This window comes from Opisthorchis viverrini, assembly GCF_000715545.1.
Source record: "Opisthorchis viverrini unplaced genomic scaffold opera_v5_1, whole genome shotgun sequence".
Lineage (NCBI taxonomy): Eukaryota > Metazoa > Platyhelminthes > Trematoda > Opisthorchiida > Opisthorchiidae > Opisthorchis > Opisthorchis viverrini.
The window spans coordinates 439,436-464,040 of NW_008751657.1; the positions used below are offsets into that span (position 1 = coordinate 439,436).

Here is a 24,605-nt window from a genome sequence, read left to right on the forward strand (position 1 = left end):
CGAACTTATTATTGCGTTTGCCCAACTACTGTATCGAATTATGCAGCAATGCTGACTTTCTGACCGAAGCAATCAATGACATATGGGCTGGCAACAACCGGCGTTTGCTGTTTTCACACGCAGGATGTCAGATAGTCCAGGAAAGATAGCATCAAAGGAATTGCAACAGAAAGGCACTTTGCGGAAGTCTACAGGTGTTGGAGGATGAGGGTGTCGTTATAACGAGTGTCGGGCATAATGGTATGGATCAGAAAGGAAAATGGTTAATGGCTGAAGCTCACTTATGAGATCACTCTCGCCCTGTTACGACCACTACTTTAGTGGGACCGAGTGAGCCTGGCTTTTCTGATACCGTAATTAGGTGATATTACATAGGTACTAATACAAATGTGGAGGATAGGTTGTATCGTAAAATATGTTCAATGCCTCTTTTCTGGAGATACGGAAAACGAAGTCAACTACCACATGCTGTAGTTAGTATATCAATTTTTTTTTAACGTGTGACAAAGTAAATCAGTATGACTGGTCTAACCAGAGTACGGCGACCAGCTAATACAAGTGAGGGAAAGTGAAGCGACTAAGGCAGTGCCAGGTCTTACACATCAGTGTCCTGTCGAGCTGGTTCTGAAGGGGATGGGATGCGCTCTATCATATCGTTACCATTGCGTAAAGCGGCATCCGCGTCCGAACCACACGGGATAATCTGATCAACCTCATCAGGGGGAGCGGCGACGAGAGCTGTGAGTGAAATGAGAGAAACGATAAAAAAATACGCTCACAAACGAAACATACGGTGCGCTGGATAACAAACATTTAAACGACATACGAAACTATATTTCAAAGAGCATTGATTCAACGACAGAAGTCGGAAACGAAATGTCACACAGATCAACTTATGGGGCCAAATTCATTACAGCTCAAGAAGCGAGTCAGAACCCTGTTGCAACAGTACACTTATAAGTCACGTGAGCAAATGAATACCAACTACGACGAAGGATATTTATACTGGGTTTAGACACAGGTACATTGGAAAAATAGCAAGACGTACTGTCGTCATCCATGGCATTGTCGGAAAAATGATCGTCGGCGTCATTTGGCAACGGGTCTCCACCAGCCGGAGTTGCAGGAGATGGAGGGAGACTCAGAAGAGTGGTGGACTCCTAAGGGAGAGCGAAGTTGAAAAAATTAAAGAGACAGTGACGAACGGTTCTGGTCGAGTTGAATGAAACACAATGGAAAGCGTGGTAAAATGGGCATTTTATACATCTACTTAAAGAGTGCTCTAACGACCTTTAGTAACACACGAGACCACCAAGACACCAATGCCTCGCGAAAACATCAGTGCTAACTGCGTAGGTGATAGCCCCACAACAATCAACCTTATGACAACGAGACAGATCATCCAGAAATAAAATGGACCACATGCACTTTTTTATTTGCAAATCCGGTGGTTTCGCTAAACATTTTTCAAACTGCAATATGCCGGCTCATTAGCAACCTGAACCGATTCACTGAAGAGCTCAGGAATAGAAATGGATAACAGGTCATTAGGTAAGAAGACTCGCGACTCAACAAACCAGTGTCCCCTTGAGAGAGACATATGGCTTTGCTCTGGTACGGTTCCGCAGAGTGTCCCTAGTTCACGTACGGATTTTGATAAGTTGAAAAATCTCCCTTAATTCGGGGTGTCTGTTTTAGGGGGATAGTTGGTGTAGTCGGTTCAACAGAAAGTAGAAGCAATCAAGACAGCAACAAGATGTGCTTCATGACAAAACTACTGAATTAAGGTAAACCGTTCGAATTTGGTTTTGAATCGGAATTTTTACGCACTCCATACAACCGTACAAGATCACGGTACAAGCTGAATTAAGATAAGAGCAGCTGAAAAAGTACTTCTACGTTGATGTCAGTTTTGTGCCAGTTGATCTGTCATAGGCGGAGAGCACTGAGCGAACACATGCCGACGTTCCAGAAAAAAATGTTAGTAACTTTGGTCAGGATGGCCCAAAACCATCAACAAAAAGTAACCCGAGACTCACATTACTCAGATCCCAGTCTGTGAACCGAAAGTTTCTGAGACTAGGGCACATGACCAGTTGATTGGCCATGCCGGGCAGCAGGAGTTGGATTGTATTGGCGAGTCCAAGTACATCGACTGATTCCGCAGAAGTCCGCTGGACAGCCTGTATTACAGGAGTGGATGAGTCTAGTATGAGGGTACAAGTTTCATCCAGACTACGCAGCTGGTTCAGGCGTAATTCAGCGGTACCTCCATCGTCATAGGCTGACGTCTGATGTTGAAATAACGGATCGACCTTGGGATGGAAGAAAGTTTGGGACGGTTATTGAAATAAGATACAGGTATGAATAAGAAGCAGTTTCCTGCCAGGCTTACGATCATATAGAGTTGAACTTGTTAAGCCTTATTTGTTGCGGGTGACAGCTCTTACTGGATTTTATCAAACTGTCACAGCAATCCCGTCTACTGGTCACTTCTGGAATGTTTCATAGGACTCCTTCAGAAGCATGTGGGGGAAAGGGTGATAGTGGGACTCCAGGAGCACTAAATCCTGTTGTGGTAGGCCATGTTGTGGGCTATCGATTGAGAACACAGAATAACTGGTTGTTACCGACAGTATCTGGATCCCGTCGAAATGAAGATCTAGCTTAACTGAACGATCCCTCTGTAGGTGGTGTGTTTTGCTGTCCAATTATAAAACCACTCCGGGCAATAAGAAAGAAGTAAAATGAAAAAGTGCGATTAGCTCGCTCACCTACAGTATACAGCAGCCGAAACTCTGAATGATGGAGTTATCAGAACAAGCCATAGATAAGCTATCCATGGCCAACTTCAAGCGATTCTTGACAATAAGTGCAAGAACAATGCTTCTGGCATCATATTTTATTAGACAGAAATGCAAAACAGGCAGATTGACTAGCTCTTCGTAAACCACAGACGGGCCACAAAATGAAGAGTGAAGCTCTGCATGGTATAAAGATTCTACAGAATCAGAGCCTAACAGATTATCCCGCCAATCGACTCATTAAGTTCGCTGCAGAATACATATTTGCGGATTTTCTAAACTACTCACGAGTAGCCAACTGTTGTGTTTGTACTCGCATGCGACTGCCGTATCCTCGTGCCCCGCAAGGCACTTGAAACTCGTAAACCCTACGCCGTTGGCATAACCATGCTCAAAAGCCGGATTAGTTGTACAAAAACGAGAGCTTAAGTGTACTACTGCCTGTCTTTTTCGGCCCGACTTGATTCCAGGGGATCCCAGAACAGACTCCTCATGTGTTAGGCATACGCAGTGCAAAATGGTTGCGCACGACGGAATCGACGAGAACTCTCCTCACAGAAGAATTGGAATCCATCAGCAACAAAAAGTCTAAAAACACTCGCCTAAATACTCACTACCGTTCTGCTCACAACTCGATATCGATCTCGTCTTACTTGTTCCCTGTAGATACGATTCACCAAAACAATCTAAGTAAAAATGACATGCATGGCTAGTCCAAAAGTAAATTTCCGGTTCAGTCGATCCACTCAACCCTAACTGTTGGTTTTTTAGACCCATAACCCTCACCTGATAGCACGACTGGCGGATATCTACAAAGCTACGACCATATGACAGTTTAGGGGCTATTCTGTTGCTAGTATCACACAGTGAACAAGGCGCCAAAAGAGTATAGTTATTTACTATACCATCTTTTTTTTCTAACCAGTGCTTGGTGTCAGTTACTCAACGCAAACAGAGACTGATGAAACGAGACGATTGTGACACCGTAACTTTACACTCGATCCTAGTGCAGGAAGTGCTCTGCGCGAAGACAACACTCGATCCGTAGGTATTTGGGTAGCTTTATCCCGTAAGACCAAGTCAGAAAAGAATATCCTCTTCCTGTCCGTTGTTGGGTGGAGCTTTTTGCAGACCCTGGACTTGTCCATCTATCCGGACAGGAAAGCATCCGAACCAAACGTTCTTGTTGTCTTTCGGTCGATCGTCCTATCCTAACTGATGGTCACTCTGAAGGGGGATCAATCATTGAAGAATGGGAAACAAGAGTGTTTTTGCTCCGTGTACAAGTCTCCCAAAAAAATCCTTAAAGAAATGCGCGAAAGACAGGGCAAGTCGATAAGTTTACAGTGGAGCAAAAAAGCTACCATAAAGCTAAGGTGTGACGAGTCACCATCTGTGACCAGAAGTACCAACTACACTGCTTAGTAAATTACACACCGAAAGGAATACTTTCATTCTGGTGGGAGAAGGGCAAATAGAGCATTGAGCTAACAGAATATTTAATCTTCGCTGTTCATTGAAACAAAAGTGGGAGTGTTTCTCAGTCCCACTATAGGTATTGCATTTTCGAAATGTGCTCTTAAAGCTGAGTTTACTGTACCGCGAAATACAGAATACCTGTAACCGCAAAGTTCTTCCCTTCTGGAACAGTTTCCTTTCATAAATGTGACGGAGTACAGACAGTGTGTTGAAGCTACGATATGCGCAGAAACAGATGAGAGAATAGGAACTTACGTCCGCTTTGGAAGTCAGAGCTTTGGATCGAATCTTGCTGAGTTGTTTTTGTATGATGTCTCGTTGCGGTTGCGTTTTTCTGGGTTGCCCAGGTTTCGCGGGATGTTGCGTGCTAGGTTCTCCATCAGTGTCATCTTCGGCGTTCTCTATTGGGGCTTTATCTGAACGACCTAGTCCGGTAAGCACTTGATACGTTTCTTGATGAACTGCGTCCACACGACCAGCGTAAATCTTGGCTCCCGCATCGAGGGAAGAACTGGCAATCTTCATTCCCATGAAGAAAGGATAGGAGTGAAGCCATCTAATGCAATCTCCAATGAAGATAATCAATGACTACATAAACATTCTTAAAAATCCACGTTTAACAAGCTTCGTCCGGTAAAATACCTTCAAAAATGGTTGGAAACAGTTGTTTGACGAGGGTATTTACCCGCGGGAGCAGTGGATAACAAGAACCGTACCACACACCTTCTACACTCAGGTAGTGCAATTTCGACTGCATCGGGTTGTTGGTGAGAGTTTATCTCGACAGTAGTGATGCCATAACTACTCAAAACTGACAAATACATGTGGCAGGTTAACACCAATGCAATGTGGCCTCTCTGTATAGGACTCGTTGCCTCCTTTCCGCTAGGCTATTAGGAACGAGTGGTTTTGTACCATACGGCTAGGCTTGAACATACTGTGAGGCGAACACTTATCCTGGCCCGAAGATGAAAGCAAGGACATATGGGTGTATAAATGAAGACAAAGGCAATGATGAGAACCTATGTGCACGTCCAGTTATTGTGCGTTGTTTCGTTCTATTTTCCATTGGTTCGGTGCCTATTGCTATGCGACCCGAAGGAAGCGAAGGGCCCAGATACTGTCAGGTTACCCAAGCCTTGATGGGTTCGAAACACGGAACTTCGTTCGCGATCTAACCATCGATCCACTTCGCCCTCCATGGCTAAAAAAACTGACTTACCCAACCGAAGATTAACATGCACTACGAAATAAAACAACGTAACAACTCTGTTAGCAGAGATTCGGGGACAAACGGAATTTAGGAGGGTGGACTAGTGATCGCCTTTTAATGCCATACTGATTTGAACCGTCAAAACAATTAAAAGGGTTTCTTTACTCAGTTATCATGATTTTTTTCGGGAAACTACTACTTGTGAGCAATCAACTTGGTATTTATAAGTCTGTATAATGTTCACGGGCAGCGGCATAGTAGCATCGAGGACAACAGCGCGAGCGAGAGCACTACTTGACTTACTCCATCAAATCAATCACAAAGTAGCGTACAATCGATTACCCCATTGGAACTGGCCACACATTGTGCTATGAACAAATGGTGTCCTCAATGAGGTTAATGAGGTCAATACAAGCTTAGAAAGTGGGAGGCATGGCGTTTCAAATGTAGAGACAATTCAAAGACACAGTGAATCAAGATAACACCAGGCAACATAAATGTATTAAATGCCACTGATAGAGATCTAGAATCTTCTAACTTGAGATACAAGTTATAAGACCTAATTATCGTGTGAGACCACTACGGATTGCCAAGACAACCTTATTTCAACGCAGGAAGACTTGATACTAGTTTGATTATACCAGCTACGCTGGCGTGGTCTTACCTGAAAACTGGCATAGTCCTCATTCTTCAACATATCACTCATGTAATCAATCAAATGCAGATTGAAGGCATTTTTTGCCGTTATCTTATTCTCCGCTGCCAATCTGATACAGTTACCGTAGTGTTCCCCGATTTGTGTTTGAGAAATACCGCGTGGCGCAGCAGCATCTGATCTACGCCGATTGGAGGTTTCGTTAGGACGGGGGCTATGTGCAGTGGTTGGATGAGGTTCCAGTAAGCGAGATTTTCTCCGTGCGCATCGTTCGTCCTCGTCATCGTTCTCATCTAGGGAAGGGACAACAAATCAAATACATTCCCTTGAAAGTTGCAGTGAATCAGATCATTTGCAGTAGAAACATGCATTCCTGACGTGCTTTAAAGCTAATTTTTGGAAGAAAAAGCCACTCTTAGTGTATGTGTCTACTCAGCTTCACAAAATCGAATGTACATGTATAGATATTTCCTTGACTCGAGTGAACTGACGAGAACATAGACTATACAATTCCGATATAAGCTCCGAAGACACGCTCCAAAGACTAAAGCACATTCGAAAGTGGTTTCAGTGATGTAGACAGAAAAGAGAATAGGTTTCTAATCTAGTTGACGCACCAATTGCGCCGTTTCTCTCATGCAGTATAATACGAAAGTAGCAGTGCTCGGCAGAAAAGTAATAATCAGATGTAGTCCCTGGTCCCATCAATTGAAGCAACACTGAAATGTAAAAAATAATCGCACAGCTGTAACATCCTTTCGGTGCCTAGCTGTCATGCCACCAGAAGGAAGCACGAGGACCGAGATACTGCTAGGTCGCTCAAGCCCAGACAGTAGTAGTCGAGAGGCAGAGGTTAGGTTCGAAACACGGACCTTCCGGTCAGTAAATCTGCGCCTCAACTGCTGGACTATTTCAAGCGCACATTTTTCTATTCTAATGTTAGCCGTATTGTTCATTCTTCTACTGGTTTCAGATGTTCATGTTTTTATAGGATGACTGCTATTCTGGCTCAAATCCTGTCGGATCTCGGTAATAAGGTCGAATCCTGTCTCAGTTTCCGCCTAATTAAACTAGATGGATGTCCGCTCTCTTGGAGTCTCCTTTTTGAAAACTCAATTTGTGCTGCTGTTTAGTCAACGTGATCTGAACACAGCGCCTTTAGTCGACTACACATCGATGAAGCCATACGAAAGTATTTTGTATTTGGATGGATTGGTGAGTAGTTTAAGACTGCATCAGTGCCCACCAGTTTCTGATAGTTTGTATTCTTCCGCCACTGTTGTGTGCTATGTAACCTAGGCACGGCAGTTGACTCGAAGTGGACTCCAGCTCCAAACTGGACTTACTGTGCGAATCTAAGTTGTTGTCGGTAGAAACCACTAAATTTATCACACTTGATCGCAACGAATGTGTTATCTACGCGGGTGAGTGTGTGTGTGTTTACCAGCTGTACACCATACATCAAAGGCACGTTGGGTCCTGATGCTACTGAAAAAGATATAGCAGGGGAGTTCCGGCTAGACACTGCAGGCGATGACACAAGCGATTAGAGTAACTTTATTTGCCCGAAGAAACGGGAGACTAGACAGGTGGACATTGAAGGCAATAGCTTTTTGGTCGGGAGCGTCACTGATTGCGCGAATGAGCCATGTTTGTCAATATCATTGATCACTGATGAGATTAGTCCTGGTGCCTTTGCCCAGGAAGGCGGCAGTTGTCAGTCTGACTGAGTTAACTGGATAGTGCTTTCATACTTCATGGTTGATGGAACATAGACCGTTCGCCTTAGCACAGGACTGGGCAAATAGCATTGAGGGATAGACAGGATAGACGTGGGAACTTACGTCCTAAGTAGCGTGACTGATGAAGCGTGAGTAGCCCGTACGTCGCATGATGCTTCTTTCTTCCTAAATCCGTCCGGCGTACCTGAAGTCCTCACCAAACTCGAACAGTGCTTTGGAGACTCTGACAGTCGTCTAACCTCACCCATCGAAGCCACGTTTCTGATTTGCCAAGCAATATGGATCGCATCGTTGCATGGCACCTAGGCCCCGGTTATGACTATTAATTAAGGCAATTTTGTGAAATGTTCGATGTTCGGTACGGTTGTCTAATACTAACTAAGCGTGATTCCGACGACTGCCATAGGCCTGAAGACCTCTCAGTTCATCTGCGCACAGGGACCACGCCTAACTACCATACAGCAAAACAGCGCGTACTGTGGTCTCATACACAATTCCTTCGAGGTTTAAGGATACACCACCTTACCGCCACATGTATCTCAAAATTAGCCTGAGATTCATGCACTCTAAAATCTGAACCACTACAGCCTTCAAAATACTTAAATAGCTCTACAAAATCGAGTGCCACCCTTTGGATTATAAGTGGTGTGTTCAGTATGTGTGTTCAGAAGCATAATCATAGAGTTTGTGTTAGCAAACCACATACCAGATGACTTTAGTTACTTCAACCAAAAACGCATGTGCTTTCTTATCCTGTTCGAAGAAGCTAACACATTCGAGATCGATAGGGTTTTCGTTAGTAGCTATTTGAACATCAGGGTGCAAAAGACCTTCCAAAACCCGTCTATGTATCTCGTCGACCACTAAATGAAATAAAATACAGCAGGTGGGTATGCTTGTACGGAAGCTTTTCAAGAACTCTCTGTATGCTCCTACACGCCAGGAAGTCAGACGATTCGAAGAATTTATTATGTTACGAAATGCCTTGTTGAGCAATGGTGATAAGGAGAACAGTATAAAATCGCCCAGCTGTAGCGCTCTTTCGGTGCCTAGCTGCCATGCCACCCGAAGGAAGCACGAGGGCTGGGATACTGTCAGGTTGCCCAAGCCTAGACAGGGGAAGTCGGGAGGCAGAGGCAGAGGTCCGGTTCGAACCACGGACCTTCCAGTCAGTAAATTCGCGCTCTAACCACTTGAGCCATCTCGCCCCTAAGGAGAACAGACCGGTCAGCTGAGTCAAATGCCCCTCACAAGTCCAGGGATACTGAAAACTGTGGGTCGTTTATACGTAAGACGTTGTTCTAGAACATGAGACAGTGTGAAAACTCGGTCAACTCAACCCATACCAGGCCGGAATCTCACTTGCTGTCCTAGACCCAATACTTCAAGGGCCATCGTAGGCGGCAAAGAGCACGTGACGTTAACTCTCGTTATGACTGGAGTCAAGCTGATCCCGCTGTGGATACCGCACTCACTACGGCCCCTGTTTTTCGAGCATGGGCATTGTCATTGATTCTTCCCAGTTGTTTGGGATGGTTACATGTTCCCAAATACAGGCAAACAGATCAGACAACTGCTAAGTGACGGCTTCACCCCAATCCTTAAACGCGTTCGTGGAAAATCGTCCGGACTACGATCTAGGTGGCACTTGAGAGGTCACACGCAGGCACAAAACTCCGAGGCCGTAGGGGATTCAAAGTTCACCGTCCAGGGTAGTAATTCAATCCCAGGATCCAAATGAATAGTGTCCACGAGAACTACCCAAAGTGCTCGGCCAGCAGTCAAGGCGTCCTTTTTTACTGAAGATGGTCGCGCCACTTGATCCCGGACGGCTGCGCCTACAAGTGGTTCCCGAGGGGCGGTTGCACGGATCAACTGAAATGATCTTCGTGTATTCCCGGCTCTCTGCACCTCTTCCATTTCCTTGGGGGAGGAAGGCTAATTTACTGACCGGAAGGTCCGTGGTTCGAACTCGACCTCTGCCTTTCAACTTGCCCTGTCTAGGCTTGAGTAACCTGGCAGTATCCCAGCCCTTGTGCTTCCCTCTGATGGCATGACAGCCAGGGTGTTACAGCTGAACGATTATTATTCTCAAAGCAGCTCTCGAACAGCACCACTACTCACTGCCGGTACCCGATGATTTGTCTAATAATCGCCAAGATTGACCCAACTGATGCATACCTGCAGATAGAAGTAGCGCCGGAAATTCAACCTCTATTGACCATCGGCACGCACAGGGGTCTGTACGTATATAATCGTCTACAATTTGGATTTACAAGCAGTTGATGGGCACTATCCTCCCTGACAATCTAGTTGTGGTACCAGGACGATGTGCTTATTCGATTCGATTCGATTCGATTTATCAGCTATAAACCGTGTACCATAGGCACATTGGTTCCGGCTGCTACAGTTTCGATTACCGGAAAAAAGGGTGTGGGACACACAGCCAGGCCTTGGCTAGTTCGGGAACTGGGTAGCTACGTGTTAAAGGCGATAGCCTTGATGCATGAGCGCCACTGACTGTGCGATCGGGTCATTCCTGCCAATGCCATTAACCACTGATGAGTTGAGGCCCGGGGTCCCCAACCAGGGAGGCGGCAGTTGCCGACCCGAACTGGTTAGTGTTTTCGGATTTCGTTTCCAGTTCATACACTGTCCGACTCTCGATCGCTCCCACTCAGCAAAAAGGAGCTCTGTGAGACAAACGGCCTTCTGGCATGTGGAGTACAAGTCTTAACCAACGTAACCTATGAAGCCTGAGTAATTAATCTAGCGAGGGAGAGTTCCTTCTTCCTAAGACCATCTGGCGTACCCCACCATTACTAATCCGATGTTCCCACCATACTTGACTAATGCTTCGGAGGCACCGATGGTTAAACACTGACATCTTCCGTATGTCCTCTGCGCGTTTCTGATCCATAAAGCAGTATGGATCGAACCACTGCTTTAAACTCTGTCCTTGACATAAACTGACATCAATCGGCGTCATAGGTGTCCCCCGATGAACTGCGCAGGCGAATCAATATGGTGCTTCAAGTCACCAAGGACAACGTCCTTCAGCTCCGTTCTGAAAAGTGTCAGCTCTTCACGACGGCCATTTGTATCTCGAGTTCATCTTCAATGCCTTCGGTCGAAACGCCGATCCCGAGAACGTACGAATAATTTAACAGATGCTGGTTCCCAAGTATGTTACTACGCTTCGCTCCCTTCTTGTGTCTCATCAGCTACTATTCGGCATTTTCACTAGCATTGCACAGTGCTCTGCCGTCGCTCAATCGACTTCTGAAAAAACGTGCCTTGTGTTTGGTCAGAAGAAGGTGAAGCTGCTTTCTGCCAGCTCAAGTCCATGTTCAGCTCCGAAATCTTACTGACGCACTAGGATCCCAAGCTTCCGACTGTCGTGACAGCTGATGCCTCCACTCACGTTGTCGGTGCTGTCATCATCATCATTATCAAAGAGAGCAACATCAGTGTTGACACTGATGCTTCACTGTGTACAACCATAAAGTTCGTCTAATTACATGGAGATATATATAATGATAGTAAAAGTTCTAGAGTGAAAAGAACAGAAAAAGCGTAGGTGAGGGAGGGGACCTAGTGCTGGCCTATATCAAGCATTCTGAGGTGCCTACACACTTAACTGCTCAATCAATCTGGAAAGAAACTGACCGCACGAACGCTACTGACATCGATTAGCCGCCATTTCTTGCAACGTCCCCAGTCAAGCACAGGCCGGGTTACGGGGACCCCATCATGGAAAGCGTACAACACCAACAACACTCAGACTCTTCGTGATCTCTTTCACGCTTTTCTACCAAGTCATACACTGTCCACCTCGCGGTTTGCGACATTCCGAAGGAGGAACGGAGAACACTCGTCTCGGTAGACCGTGTTTCGGCATGCGTAGCACATGACCGAACCACCGTAGTTGGCTGTGCTGGGTGTCTTCCCTGACTGAAGTACCTGGGGCACAATCAAATACCCGTTTTCTAATCACCTCGTTCCTAAAACGATGGCGCCATCCAAAACTAGCCACGCTTCTGAGGCATCGGTGGTCGAAAACCTGAAGACGCCTCACATCACCTTTCCGCAGAGGCCATGTCTCGCACCCATACAACACAGCTTTCATGTATTTCCTGATGGAACTGAGAAATCGATCATACATGCATCCAGGTCGCTAACCCCAACGGACCAACACTATGGTCAAATTGAACTTGAGGCAATGGCGCTAGTAGTTACCCTCCGCCGATTCCACAAGTTTATATACGGACGCCCATTGAACCTCCTGACCCACCACAAGCCTTTGCTGTCCATTTTTGGCCCAAATTTTGACATGCTCGCTTATTCCACGAATCGGCTGCAGTGTTGGGCTCTCACCCTGCTTGGCTACAACTTCGACATTCAGTATCTCCACACAGAAAATTTCGGCCAAGCGGATGCACTTTCATGACTGAGCGGCAGTCATACTGCTCCAGAATAGGATTCCGTCATTGCTGCCCTGTCCATCGATGACCACACCATCCAGAAGCTGTTCCAAACAGTTGGTACCTTGCCTGCGACTGTACCAGACATCCAGTGTGAGGCCTCGACAGATATGACTATGCAACAGGCTATCCATTTTTTCAGGACCCGTAAATGGCGTAAAAATGGCTCAGCCTCAAGCTCTCGGAAAGACGATAAGCTTAGAAACCAATATTACCTCGTCGGCAGTAAGCGAGGACAACTGGAAATTAAGCGGGCCACAAGCCAAGATTACGATGGTGAGCATAGGCATCCTGAGACACCCAGGACAATAGATGCTTTCATCGATGTGTGGAAATCCAGTCCACTGTCGGGTTCATGTTCTCTACCATGCCCAACCTTCGCACTGATATTGGAATTGGAAACATTTTACGACGACCTAGTTGGGGAGATACTAACGAATCGTGTCCGCGCTACGATGGCATGATGACAACGCAGATCTCCTGGAGTCACTCAAGGATGCACCGCATGAAACGCTTCGAAAAGTGCTTATCCGCCATTTGTCAGTTGTGCTCATCAGCAAGCTTCGTAACAGATTGAGGCCATCAGAGTGTGTGGGTGAACACCACCTCAGTTGGAACGCCAAAGCGCAACATGCCGAAGACGATAAATATTGTAATGAAGAAACCATTCGTGAGTTTTGGTTGTAGATGATGGTGCACAACATCTCACGAGCGCAACCACCCGCTACACTGGTCAAGCTTTAAAGAGCGCTAATCAAATACACCGTAGCAATGCCGGCAACATGCATCTTGTGAGGTCCAAGCAAAACAACAAAGCAAACAGATTTTAAGCTGTAGCAACCTTTCGGTGCACAGCTGCCGTGCAGCTCAAAAGAAGCAAGCGACCAACATTCGTAAAACATCTGCACCGTCCTCACAACTGATCAAGCACATCCAACAGGTGCGGTCTCTTACATCTAACATGTATCATCAAAGGTTCCAGAGACAACGATGATCCCGATCACAACGCTATAAATGCGCGCCTTCGGCATTCCGAGGAATTTGCTGGCATTACTAGACGTTCGTAGTTGTGTTCCGGAAATTTCACACAACCCACCCTTTCCTCAAAAGGAAGAAGGAAAACGGCTTACCTCAATGCCACGGTCGTGGCCCAGTGTGAGGAATCAATTTTCTCAACTACTTTTTAGAACTGCCCGCTTTGCAAACTGAGTCATCATCGTTGTCTGCGACATCCCCACCGGATACCCACTCCGTACCGTACCTATATGGCATGATATTACCCGCCCAGGGTCCGTGCCATGGCCAAACTGATCTCAGCTCAGTATGTCCAGCTCAGCATGCAGAAAAATACACGCCAGTGGGCCATAACTTGTTTGGATTGCCAACGGGCTGAAATACAACATCACGCCGTCGCCCATTAGCTCTCGTTTGGTCCCCAGCCATATAGACTTAGTCGAGTATTTGCTGTTCTCCAACGGTGTGATCTATTAATTACTGCTATACTCGATGACCCGAGGCCATCCGTAAACGGTGAAATCGTTGTCCGATGGTTTATGGAACGTTGGGTGACAGTGTACGGCTGTCCAGTCCCTCAAGGCCGCCGGCAAGATTATTCCATTCGGGCTAGTTTTCTGGGACTCTTAATATGTTAGGTCATCATGGCATTCGTACTACCGCATACTATGTCAAAGCAAACTGTCTGATTGAAGGGTTCTATCGTCAACTTGTGGTGACAGTGTTGCTGTTGCTGTTCACTTCACCGACAGCATTCCCACGGTCATTCCAGGTATTCATTCCGCACTTGAATTAGACCATCAAGTCCCTAAAAAGGGATAATCGTTCAGCTGTAAAACTCTTCAGGTGCCTAGCCATCATGTCCACGGAAGGAGGAACGAGGGCTGGGTTACTGCCAAGTTGCCCAAGCCTAGACGGGAACAGTCGAGCTGCTGAGATATGGTTCGAACCAAGGAACTTCCGATCCGTAAGCTGGTGCCCTAACCACTGAGCTACCTCAAGTCCCTAGTGCTGAGCAAAGTTGCAATGAGAACATTCACTTCCACAGCGGAAAATTATTTGCCACCTCTGTTTATCCCCACGTCGTACCGCTTATCAGACGTCTAGCTGCCAGATTACGCCAACCTAACCCCACGTACACCAGCCCATCCCGCAGCAAACTGCTCGTTCCACCAGACTTGACCACGTGCAATGAGGGGATTCAAAAACTGTTGGCGCACACATACGCGGTCCAGTTTTGAGTAAGTGAAGGTAAGAATAAAGGTATTTTGAGCGACAGGAAGCTGTCAGCATCATACGACATCAGGCAGCTTACCACGAAGCATCAGACGCCAAGGTTTGCGTGAAACGCTCCACAACTTTGAGCCTCTGCCCGGATTGTAAGTGGCGCGTTTAGTGACCTTACACTCTGTGAATGCAAAGTGCATAGTAAACCAATCCGTCTTTCTTTAGCCTCTTCAATATTTGTTTTTGGATTTCCGTGCGCCATCGAACTTATTGTTGGCTGGCTTGTTGCTTGACGATCGAGCCCGGACAACTCTTGACAGAAAGTACCCTTCGCAGCGTTAGAGCTGAAGTCCATTCAGGCATTTGCCAACAGTAAAAACAGAAGGGTATTAAGCACGACTGAGCTTGGTGACCGAACGGCGCAAAGAGAACTGTTCACTGGAATCCAGGCCAGCAAAACGTATCCAGCTCTGTGGCTGAGTGCAAACCGCCATTTATTTTACCAGTAACCAACTCTGAATCACCGGGCACGCGGAGTGAGGAGTGAATGAACCGAGTTCACCCTTAGCACTTTGAGATGCATGACCATACTTGGGTCTTGTAGGTGTGTCCCGGAGTCATAGCATACACCAATCAAAGGACAGATAAGGTCTAGAAAATGATTGCCTTTTTGATAATTTGAGAGTATGAACGCTAAAAGGATGTCGCGAATCTAGAAGTTCTACTTTGTTTATTGTTAATGGGAAGCGGACTCGATAAGACACATCGGTCATCAGCATCATCATCAGACACAGCAACATCAGTGTTGAGACTGACTTCTCACTGCCGCACAACCACAAAGTCTATCTAATTATATCTCAAGCCTTAGGATTAAGATTTTTAAAAATAATCATGCAGCTGTAACAACCTTTCGGTGCCTAGCTGTCATGCCAGCCGAGGGAAGCACGAGGGCTGGGATACGGCCAAGTTTCCCAAGCCTAGATGGTAAGATTCGAGATGCAAGGGTAGGGTTCCAACCACGGACCTTCCGGTCAGTAAAAATTCGCGCTCTAACCACTGAGCCATCTCGCCATTTCCCGCAATGTCTCCAGCTTCGTGCAAGAGTGGTCACGGGCCCCAATCCTGGAAGGTTATACCGCAAAGCTCTGAGTAGCATATCCGTTCCTAGTAACCCTCACTATCCGACCATTCGACAGGCATTCGAGAAGCCGGTTCTGGAAGCTTCTTAGCTTTTCAATAACTAAGCAGTGTGTATGTTTTGTGTAGACCTGAAAAGCGCAATGAGAAGCAGCGAGGCATAGTCGGAGTCCATGCTGGTATTCCAGGCAGTGATTGACCCTATCTGTCGGTAACTGATTACGTAGTTAATTTGGATTCTGAACTGGTTCACATGTGGGCACCACGTCAAGCATTTCCGCTGCTCCGGAAATGGGTACTGCAAAGAAAGTACGTGATCAGCGCACATCTAAAGTAGACGATCTCCGTTATCTGTGTGTCTCGTATCCAACCCAAGACGACCACCCACATGGGCCTCAGCAAAGCTTATTCTGCCTACCTAGGCGTTCAAGTCACCACCAACCACCAGGATGTCTGGACTTTTAGTGCGCTTCAAAAGAGCACCTAGGGCGTATCAGAAACACTGGCAGATTCAGAGCTACAGTCTTTTGGGGCATGAGCAGAGGAAATAAGTAGGTTGCGATGGATCTCATTTTCTCGAGATCTCATAGGTTGCCAAACGAACCGCGCGGAGGCGACTATCAACGGGTGTCCAATCAATTAGAGACGCTTCCACTCGCTAGCTCACTACAATACCCAATCGGTCATATCCAGCTGCAGCGGCTGGTGTATGCATCACCAAAGGTGCGCAGCCGAAACCTGGAAGAGAATGAGATGGCAGTTAGTTCAGTCACCGTACTTGCGCCCTGTATCCTTGTTTTTGACAAAGAGCATACGTCCAACGTACGAGCAAGAGCTATCTGTTGTCCTGCTTTCGGGGTTTCAAAACAGGTTTCGAAATGGTTAGAGCTGTTACTGCAGCCGAGCGTACAGAAGCTGCAGGTGGCGTGGTGCACTATAAACACTGCGGTCAGTCCTAGTGCTGGGACCTGCGGAGGAGTATTCCAATACCGAGAGGGAGAGGGGAAACTTGAACGTGTACGGAGAGAGGCGTTGGTAGTAGTGTGTTTTCGCCTATCCGCTGTGTTGTATGCAGCACTTAGGGCGACCACGTTGGCGGAATCACGCGATGGACGATATGGTATGGGAGTATTTTTAGTTGTAGGTGTTATGGTTATATGTGGGACGGAATTCCGGTCAGTCCTAGTGCTGGGACCTGCGGAAGGAGTATTCAATACCGAGAGGGAGAGGGGAAACTTGAACGTGTACGGAGAGAGGCGTTGGTAGTAGTGTGTTTTCGCCTATCCGCTGTGTTGTATGCAGCACTTAGGGCGACCACGTTGGCGGAATCACGCGATGGACGATATGGTATGGGAGTATTTTTAGTTGTAGGTGTTATGGTTATATGTGGGACGGAATTCTGCCAGGGCGCTCAGACATAGACAGGGTCACATCAGCACATCGAATGATTCAGCGATATTTGTCAGTAGAGTGGGAAGATACTAGGGAAGTAGATTGGTGAACGAAAAACTGTGGGGTCAAATTATTCTTCCCGATGTCCCAGGCCGAAGAGGATTTCTTTTGTGTACTTCTCCCTGGAACTTTGACTCAAAAGTTTGACAAACATGATCGGAGGAGGATTTGGCGTTTTGTTTAGGGACCCTACACCTAGCCTCTGACTGAAAGGCCTATTCTACGAGGCAGCGGGCAGTAAGGTTTTCTTGGGAGACCCTGACCAAAGACCATGATAAAACAAACTAACTTGCTTGTTTGACCTAAGGCATGCACTTCTCACTCCTGATGTTGCTGCACACTACAAATGCGTTTGAAGCGCACTGAAGGTGTTGGACTAAGTGCACGTGGTCACGTCACCCGTTGGGCGACCGGAGTTTAAGGTTCTTATGGCCAGTCTCTCTTAAACTGATTTTTCTTGAAGGTAGGCAGCATCACTGCCCCCATGAATATGGACAGGCTGATCGCCTAGTGGGAATACCTTACTGCCTCCACGCTACCATCGGACAAGACAGCATAACCTTATGTCCAGATCGCTTCCTAAGACCATCACCCATAGTATGGAGTTGAGGTGGGTGTGACTGTTCCTCTTCAGACCACCTGGAATGGTTGCAACCTGTGGGACGAAGTTGTGGCCAGCGCAACCCGCGTAATAAGTACAGCACTAAATCCAGAACACTACGTTATTGTGTTAGAATTGGTCGGTTGTTCTACGCCTCGGGGTATCTCCTGTTCAAAAATGAGGGCCGCATTCCTCCTCTAACATTCGGTAAACGCGGTGGTCATATAGCTGGTCACAACTAAGTGGACCCTGATTTACGCGCAACCAGGTTCCTCCATCGCTGTAAGCAATAAAGTTTCAAGTGATACTGAAACCACTGCACCCAAACTCAAATTTGTATTACTAAGAAAACTAATTGTGCTTCGCGCGGCGAAGCATTTCCTACGTATAATCTTTCAAGCTCCTCTTAGACGATCGCCTAATTGAACTCTAGCACATTGCGATTTCCCATTCTACTGTTTATGTTGTATCACATCTAACCGTTTCTTCTCTTTCATCACACCGCATTCGGCAGCACATCATGCAACCGAACTGGTAGCTGATATTTCCCGTCCAAACGCAACAGGACATCCAGTATGATTCCCAGCCGTAAAAAGGAAGCTAAGCTATCCCCTGAGATTCACTCCATAAATTTCGCGTCTCAAATTTCAAGAAAACATTACTGATCACCCTCCCATTAAGTGTTCTGATGTGCGAATTCCAGTTGACTCGCTCCTCTACCTAACAGTCCAGCTGAAAGTGTTATTGGAATCCTCAATCAAATACACCCAATACGTCCAATACTTCAGTGGAGTCTGCCTCACATAACCTAATTCAAAAAGGGACATGAATTATGCTCACCCTCAAAAATCAATCGCGAAGGCTTCGGGCTGGTGCAAACTTTACGGACCATCCTCTGAACTTTAAATTCGTCATCCGACGAATCCAGTTTTTGTGCTGGATTCTCCACTCCTTGTCGGCGTTCTGTCAGCATCATTTATAACACACATATGCCGGTTAAATATCAAGTCCGCGTGAAGCAAAGATTCCTAGCACTGAGCAATGAACTCAACGTAGAGGGCGGTGGCTGGCGCATGAAACTAGCATTCTGATTGGTCTTCAGTCCTCTCGCCATTGGGTCATGAACTTGAATCCATATCTACACGTAACTGGCTTGGTATTCATGCGATCTCCTAGACAGACAGCGTTTACCTTATTCCTACGCCAGGTTTCATGTAACCCCCGACAGAAACATATGTGCAAATGAGTGGGAGCAATAAATTCAGAAACCCTTGTCGACAGATCCCGATGGTTTCCCCATAGGAAAACGAAGTGAAACGCTTGATAGTAACATGGAATATTTAGTTAGGACATTTGATAACTTCGGTTATACTTTGCCTTCCCCACACTCTCCATATTTTCCACGCAGTATTCCCCACAAATGTATTCAGGGAGAAATTATTGTTCTGTCTGTATACTTTGCCTTTCCCACACTCTCCATATTTTCCGCGCAGTATTCCCCACAAAGGTATTCAGAGAGAAATTATTGGTTCTGTCTGTTTGCGGTAGGTGGACATACATCCGATTAGTTCCGCCACGAACCCGAAAGCAACACCAACTTATGGTGTACTGGTGAAAATGACTGTTTTCAATATCGAACTCCATTGACAAATTGAGTACACCTTCCTGACCATTATCACTTAGTGAAAGCTACCCAATGATGTGTTTGTTTGGGTCCAAAACAGACCGCCAGAGCATTTTGACATTAAACTCCGTGATGTTGTAATCGGCGCGCTTGTCAACGTAGCATTCAGAAGACTATGGCAGGGGCGTAGCTAAATCTTATGAAGTGAATATGAATGCATCGGCTTTAACGATTCTATTATGAGAACTATGAACCGGCTTCAAATATCCACCCAAGCGAGTGTCAGGTGTGTCGCTTCGATTGTCATCGTATTTCACTTCTCCATGCTTGAATCACGGATTCACGTATTGATAGACAGAATCAAGGCTTTTGCCCAAGTTTCCCGGGTCGGTTTTGTTCTTGTCGTTCAGCCACTGTCGTTTGCCTGAAAGGCACAAGTGAAGAAATGGTGTTGCACTTCTCTTTATGTTCTCAGCGCGGGGCAGTATGCCTGCCAGCGCGAGAGTTCGTATAAACAAGTGTCTAATAACGCTTTGAAATGGGTTCTAGAAGGGCCGTGGACAACCGTAGGCGGAAGGCCACGCAGCTACTACCTGGAATGAGGAAAAATTTAACCCAATGATTGCCGCACTGAGGAGCAAAAACATCAAAATTCTCAGGCGATCTTGTTTGCCGAGCGATTCGGTGAGATGTTACAGCGTTACTGCGCCCTCACAACCTTCAGGGCCATCAGTGGTATGTCTGGGAGGCACAAACGTCTGAAGAATTCGGAAAGTTTAAATATGGCATCGAATCCAAAGGGTGGACAGAACTCGGCGTGAGGGGACACTGTAATTAATATCCATGCGTACGACAAAAACACTGGGCTACAGATGCCGAAGCCCTTGGCGACGCTTTCTGAGATAGAACCTCACATTGTTTCAGAAGCGGCATGAGGGGACGACTCTCAGCTGAAATACACAGTGGGGGGTTGGTGTTGGTGACCAGAGGGCTACACACGCATTAAATGTTTGAATGGGGTTTGTAAAAACCGGTACTTCCAGATCTGATAGGTGCATCAGGACGATAGGGCTCAAAACACTCGATGGTTAAGTAACCACAGGTATACTAGAGGAATTAAGTAAACCTTAGGAACTTGGCCACCGCAGACCAAATAACGGACCGAGTAAGGTAACTGTGGCTCTAATCAGTTGCATTATTATTGCTTCACATCATTGTTGGTGTGCGGTGATCAGTGAGAACAGCCTAAGTAAGACTACGCTTGCTTCTGTCATGAGTTGTGAAATCTTCTAACGTTCAAGCGCTTCCATCTCTTGATTCTTCCGTCCTTCATATGGATTCACCTACAGTCCCTAATAAATGTTTGACTTCTGACATGCCGGATCAATTCTGAAGGACAGTTTATGAACTTCCTCCGACAGTCTGCGTTACTACACTTATTGCGCACGCGTTTGTTGCTAATGCAGATCGATTCCTTTTTAATACACGAATTTGCGGTGGAGACCCCCCTAATATGGTGTTTGTATCGACTTATTATCTGTGATTTTGAACGTGTTGTAAATTGAACTGTAATTTATATTGTTTTAATCTCGTAAAAATAAGCAACTCCCATAACAACTGAGAAATCACAAGAAGCGGGCTCCGTAGCAAATGTGGCTGGAACAAAATACCGACGCAATCTCATTCTCAGAAAACTCCACAAGGAAAAAGACTGTATTTCCTTTTGGCTGCAAACGCCGAGCGTTTCGAGAATCTGTTTTGACTGCCAAGGAGTAATATAGTTTGTTTTGAAGGAAAAATTCAACCCTCGAAGACAGGGTAGATGTATCACAAACGCTTCATCTGGTATATCTTCGTGTACATCTCTGTGTTTTCTTTTACGATTTTCTCTAAAAGTAGGCTCAAAACGGTCAAGTCATGTTGAGAATTGTTGCCTGGTCTTGATGCTATGAAAAGACAAATAGGATGGCGGCGCCTATGCGCATTCAGATGGCTCAAGTAATATAGAAATCAACACATTTGAGAGATATCGCCGCAACATGGCACAAGATAAAAAGCCGATAAATTTCAGGTTATTTTTATATATTACTTTGACCAGAGACTTCAGAAAGCTCGTTGAAAGCACCTGTGGGTTCTTTGTGAGCAGCACGAACATGACACGTATTAGCAAATGGTGGTTCTGCAGTACACGTGTTATTAGTTTGCCATTTATTCATTATACCTTACAGACGCTTTATCTGAAAGGCTCAAGAGACTGAGGAAGCCAAGCTAGGGAGATTTGAAGAGGTAACATTAAGTATTGGCGCAAAATCCATTCTCTAAAGAAGCAGGTGGCCAATCGGGTATGCCACTATACAGTTTAGCAGATATTCAGACATCAGGGGAAGTGGAACTTTTATGGAAGCACTGCACAAGGACAAACATACTAAATTCTTTGTGATGATTTTCTAGAACAGATATTTGGTGGGACTTTGCTTGCTGCTAGTAGTTAATTATTCATAAAAATACTTAAACTCATTGGATGGGGGTAAATTTAAATGGACTCGTCTGGCCTCGCGAAATGTTTTAATTAGTGGTCATAGTGTCGCTAACGTCACGCACATTTGTCCTGCGGTTCCGGAAAATCTCAGAAAGCCAGCACTTGATAGTTACTGGCTGGGATGTATGGAGGAGTTTAAGTAGTATGGCTTGTTGAAAAGCAGCAAAGTGAGTCTTTATAGCTCAAGACCGAGGATGTCTCAGAAATGTCTTCTTGCTACTTTCTCTCAGGGTCATCGGAAGGGCTGACATTACTTCCTTTGGTTATGTTGAAAGACATTACAACAACCGTTCTCTCCTGGAAGCCGCTTAAAAAGTGCTTACTGTGTTAAGTTTCCATAGAACTACCTGAAGCTAGAAAATCAGATGTCGAATGGACATCCTTATAACAGACCACGTGGTTACCTCTTGGAAGTAATCGAAAACTGATTCTCTGATTCACACAGAATCAAATTTGTTGAGTTATCTTCCAGACAGACCACGTGGTTACCTCTTGGAAGTAATCGAAAACTGATTCTTTGATTCACACATAGAATCAAATTTGTTGAGTTTATCTTCCGGCTGCTCTTCAGCTGGGGGCCACACTTTACCAGACCGTTTGAATTTTGGTAATGGGTCTGGACGTTTTGGCTTTCATAATAGCAGGATTTATTTTCCAGCAGCCCAGGACCTCACAATCGGAGTGGAATCAAAGACCCAAAAACAAGTTGTCGTCTTTAATGAGAAGCGGAAGGTGCTGCCCGTTGAAAAGTGTTGAAAACCGGCCACAGGTTGTTCCTTAAAAGCATGTACTGTAAGACAGTTGAATAGACTATCAGTATTACTATATGACTGTTGTTGCCGGTTACAAAAGTGGTGCTGCGAAAATGCGGTGGAATGTATTTGTCCACCCGTTCCGCGAGGAAGGTACCAACGAAGCAGTCGGGCTAACAACTGGTAGGATTCTTGAAAAGCAACAGCCAGAAGTTTCATTGCTTCTAGCGGTTCATATACAGAGGCCAAATCAAGCGAATTGCGAATTCACCGCTAATGAGCCATATGTTGGTTCCTTATTAGTCCGTGCACACTAAAATAATGATTTGGTAAATCCAGATTCTCAAATCGGGAGATACTCGGTTACTATTTTGGGGAAATTTTATTTGTTATAGCTCCAGGGACCCCAAAAAATCCGCCAGCAAAGTCCATAGTTCAAAGAAGTTAACCATAATAAATTGATCGTGTTCGCGCAAAGGTCACCGCAAAACGCTCCTGCTGTGTGTCTAAAAAGACTGCGTGAACTTCAAGCAAGTCTCATAAAGGTGAGTGGCTTGTTTAACACACATTTCACACAAGGCTTGTTTATTTCGGACATTTTTGAACACGAAAACGTGGGATTGCGGTGGAAATAGGGAACACACCGTAATTTCTGCGCAATGAATAAAAATATTCTAGCATCTCCTGTGCTGCATCAAGAATACAGGTGGATGTCAGTCACGACTATATTGACAAATAAGGTCTCCACTTTTTGGTTGATAAGTAGCAGGCTGACCGCTGCATGGTCGTCGCCATCCGAATACGGTACCGTACAAAAACATGGCCGAGCAACGTCATTTAAGGCAGCTGACCAGCTGATCGAATGGAGAAGAGCATTATATCGGAAGGTCACATGATGTACCTCAGTACCACTTATCTGATGTCCCGAAAAGCTCACAACAGAATATTGGTGTACATACTGGAAAGCCGTATTTCATAAACTGGCAAATTCCATATGTCATTCAGAGGAAAGTAAGACAGCGCTTTGGTTGAACATGGTGAGAGTGGACCAGAAGACATTACAAGGATAGATGCTGGAAAGGATTTACGTGACCGGTTCTCTTCAAAACCTGTCCTTTTTACATCACGAAGAGACGTGGGCTCAAATGTCTTTCGCGATTCTACAGCAAGGTTAACGTACCATTACCGTATCACACGCAAAGATTTTCAGATCTCTCACGGAGCCCAAGTCAGACCTCTCCTTGGAACTACAAACCAAGGTGTCTCCTCGGGAAGCAAGAAACACGAAACCCTTACCATGTGCTCCAAAAAGATAACAGTGATGTTTATTCCCAACTTGTGGGTGGCATACCCTCTGGCATGATCACTGCCGGCCTTAAATACATTGATAATAAAACGGGCTCACGTTGCTTGAACAGCTTTATCTGCGGTGATGCCGCCTCTGAGAAGATCCAATACCTACTTGTGCCCTGTTTGAATGGGGTTTAGCCAAAACGTATTTTGTCGTTAATTTAACAAATACAGTTCAAGAACACGTTGACATCTTCAAGATTAGAGTACACACTGTCATTGGGCACCATCTCTCTGTAATTTAGATGTTTTGTTTGTGGAATGAACTTTCCCAAAATATTAAATGTACTTTATTAAGTACTTTATTAAAAGCGGATTTAAGTCCCTTCTAAGTAAGTCCTTGCACCCTGAGAACCTGAAGAGCAATCCTACATTTTTCGCTTGTGCTCTTCAGATAAAAGAAAGCAACTGGAAGAAGACAACTAGCCCGACCGCGTGAACAGAGGCCTGTATCCCGTGTATCTATTTGTGGATCCGTGTCCCCACAAGCAGGACAGAGACAACTGCAACTGTGTTCAGCCCTTATTCGAGA

At 45.7% G+C, this 24,605-nt stretch overlaps 1 protein-coding gene across 1 annotated transcript in view; it reads right to left on the bottom strand.

Annotated features, from left to right (window-relative positions):
• T265_12417 (hypothetical protein) overlaps window positions 1-18,803 on the bottom strand; it is a gene marked incomplete at both ends in the record, with an annotated part of 39,295 nt that extends 20,492 nt beyond the window's left edge. Inside the window, 6 exons of the mRNA XM_009163833.1 lie at window positions 600-738; window positions 1,049-1,160; window positions 2,040-2,315; window positions 4,539-4,802; window positions 6,161-6,444; window positions 18,649-18,803. Of these exons, the coding sequence (XP_009162097.1) occupies window positions 600-738; window positions 1,049-1,160; window positions 2,040-2,315; window positions 4,539-4,802; window positions 6,161-6,444; window positions 18,649-18,784 (1,211 nt within the window). The remainder of the gene's footprint in view (window positions 1-599; window positions 739-1,048; window positions 1,161-2,039; window positions 2,316-4,538; window positions 4,803-6,160; window positions 6,445-18,648) is intronic.
• Between the last annotated feature and the right edge of the window lie 5,802 nt (window positions 18,804-24,605).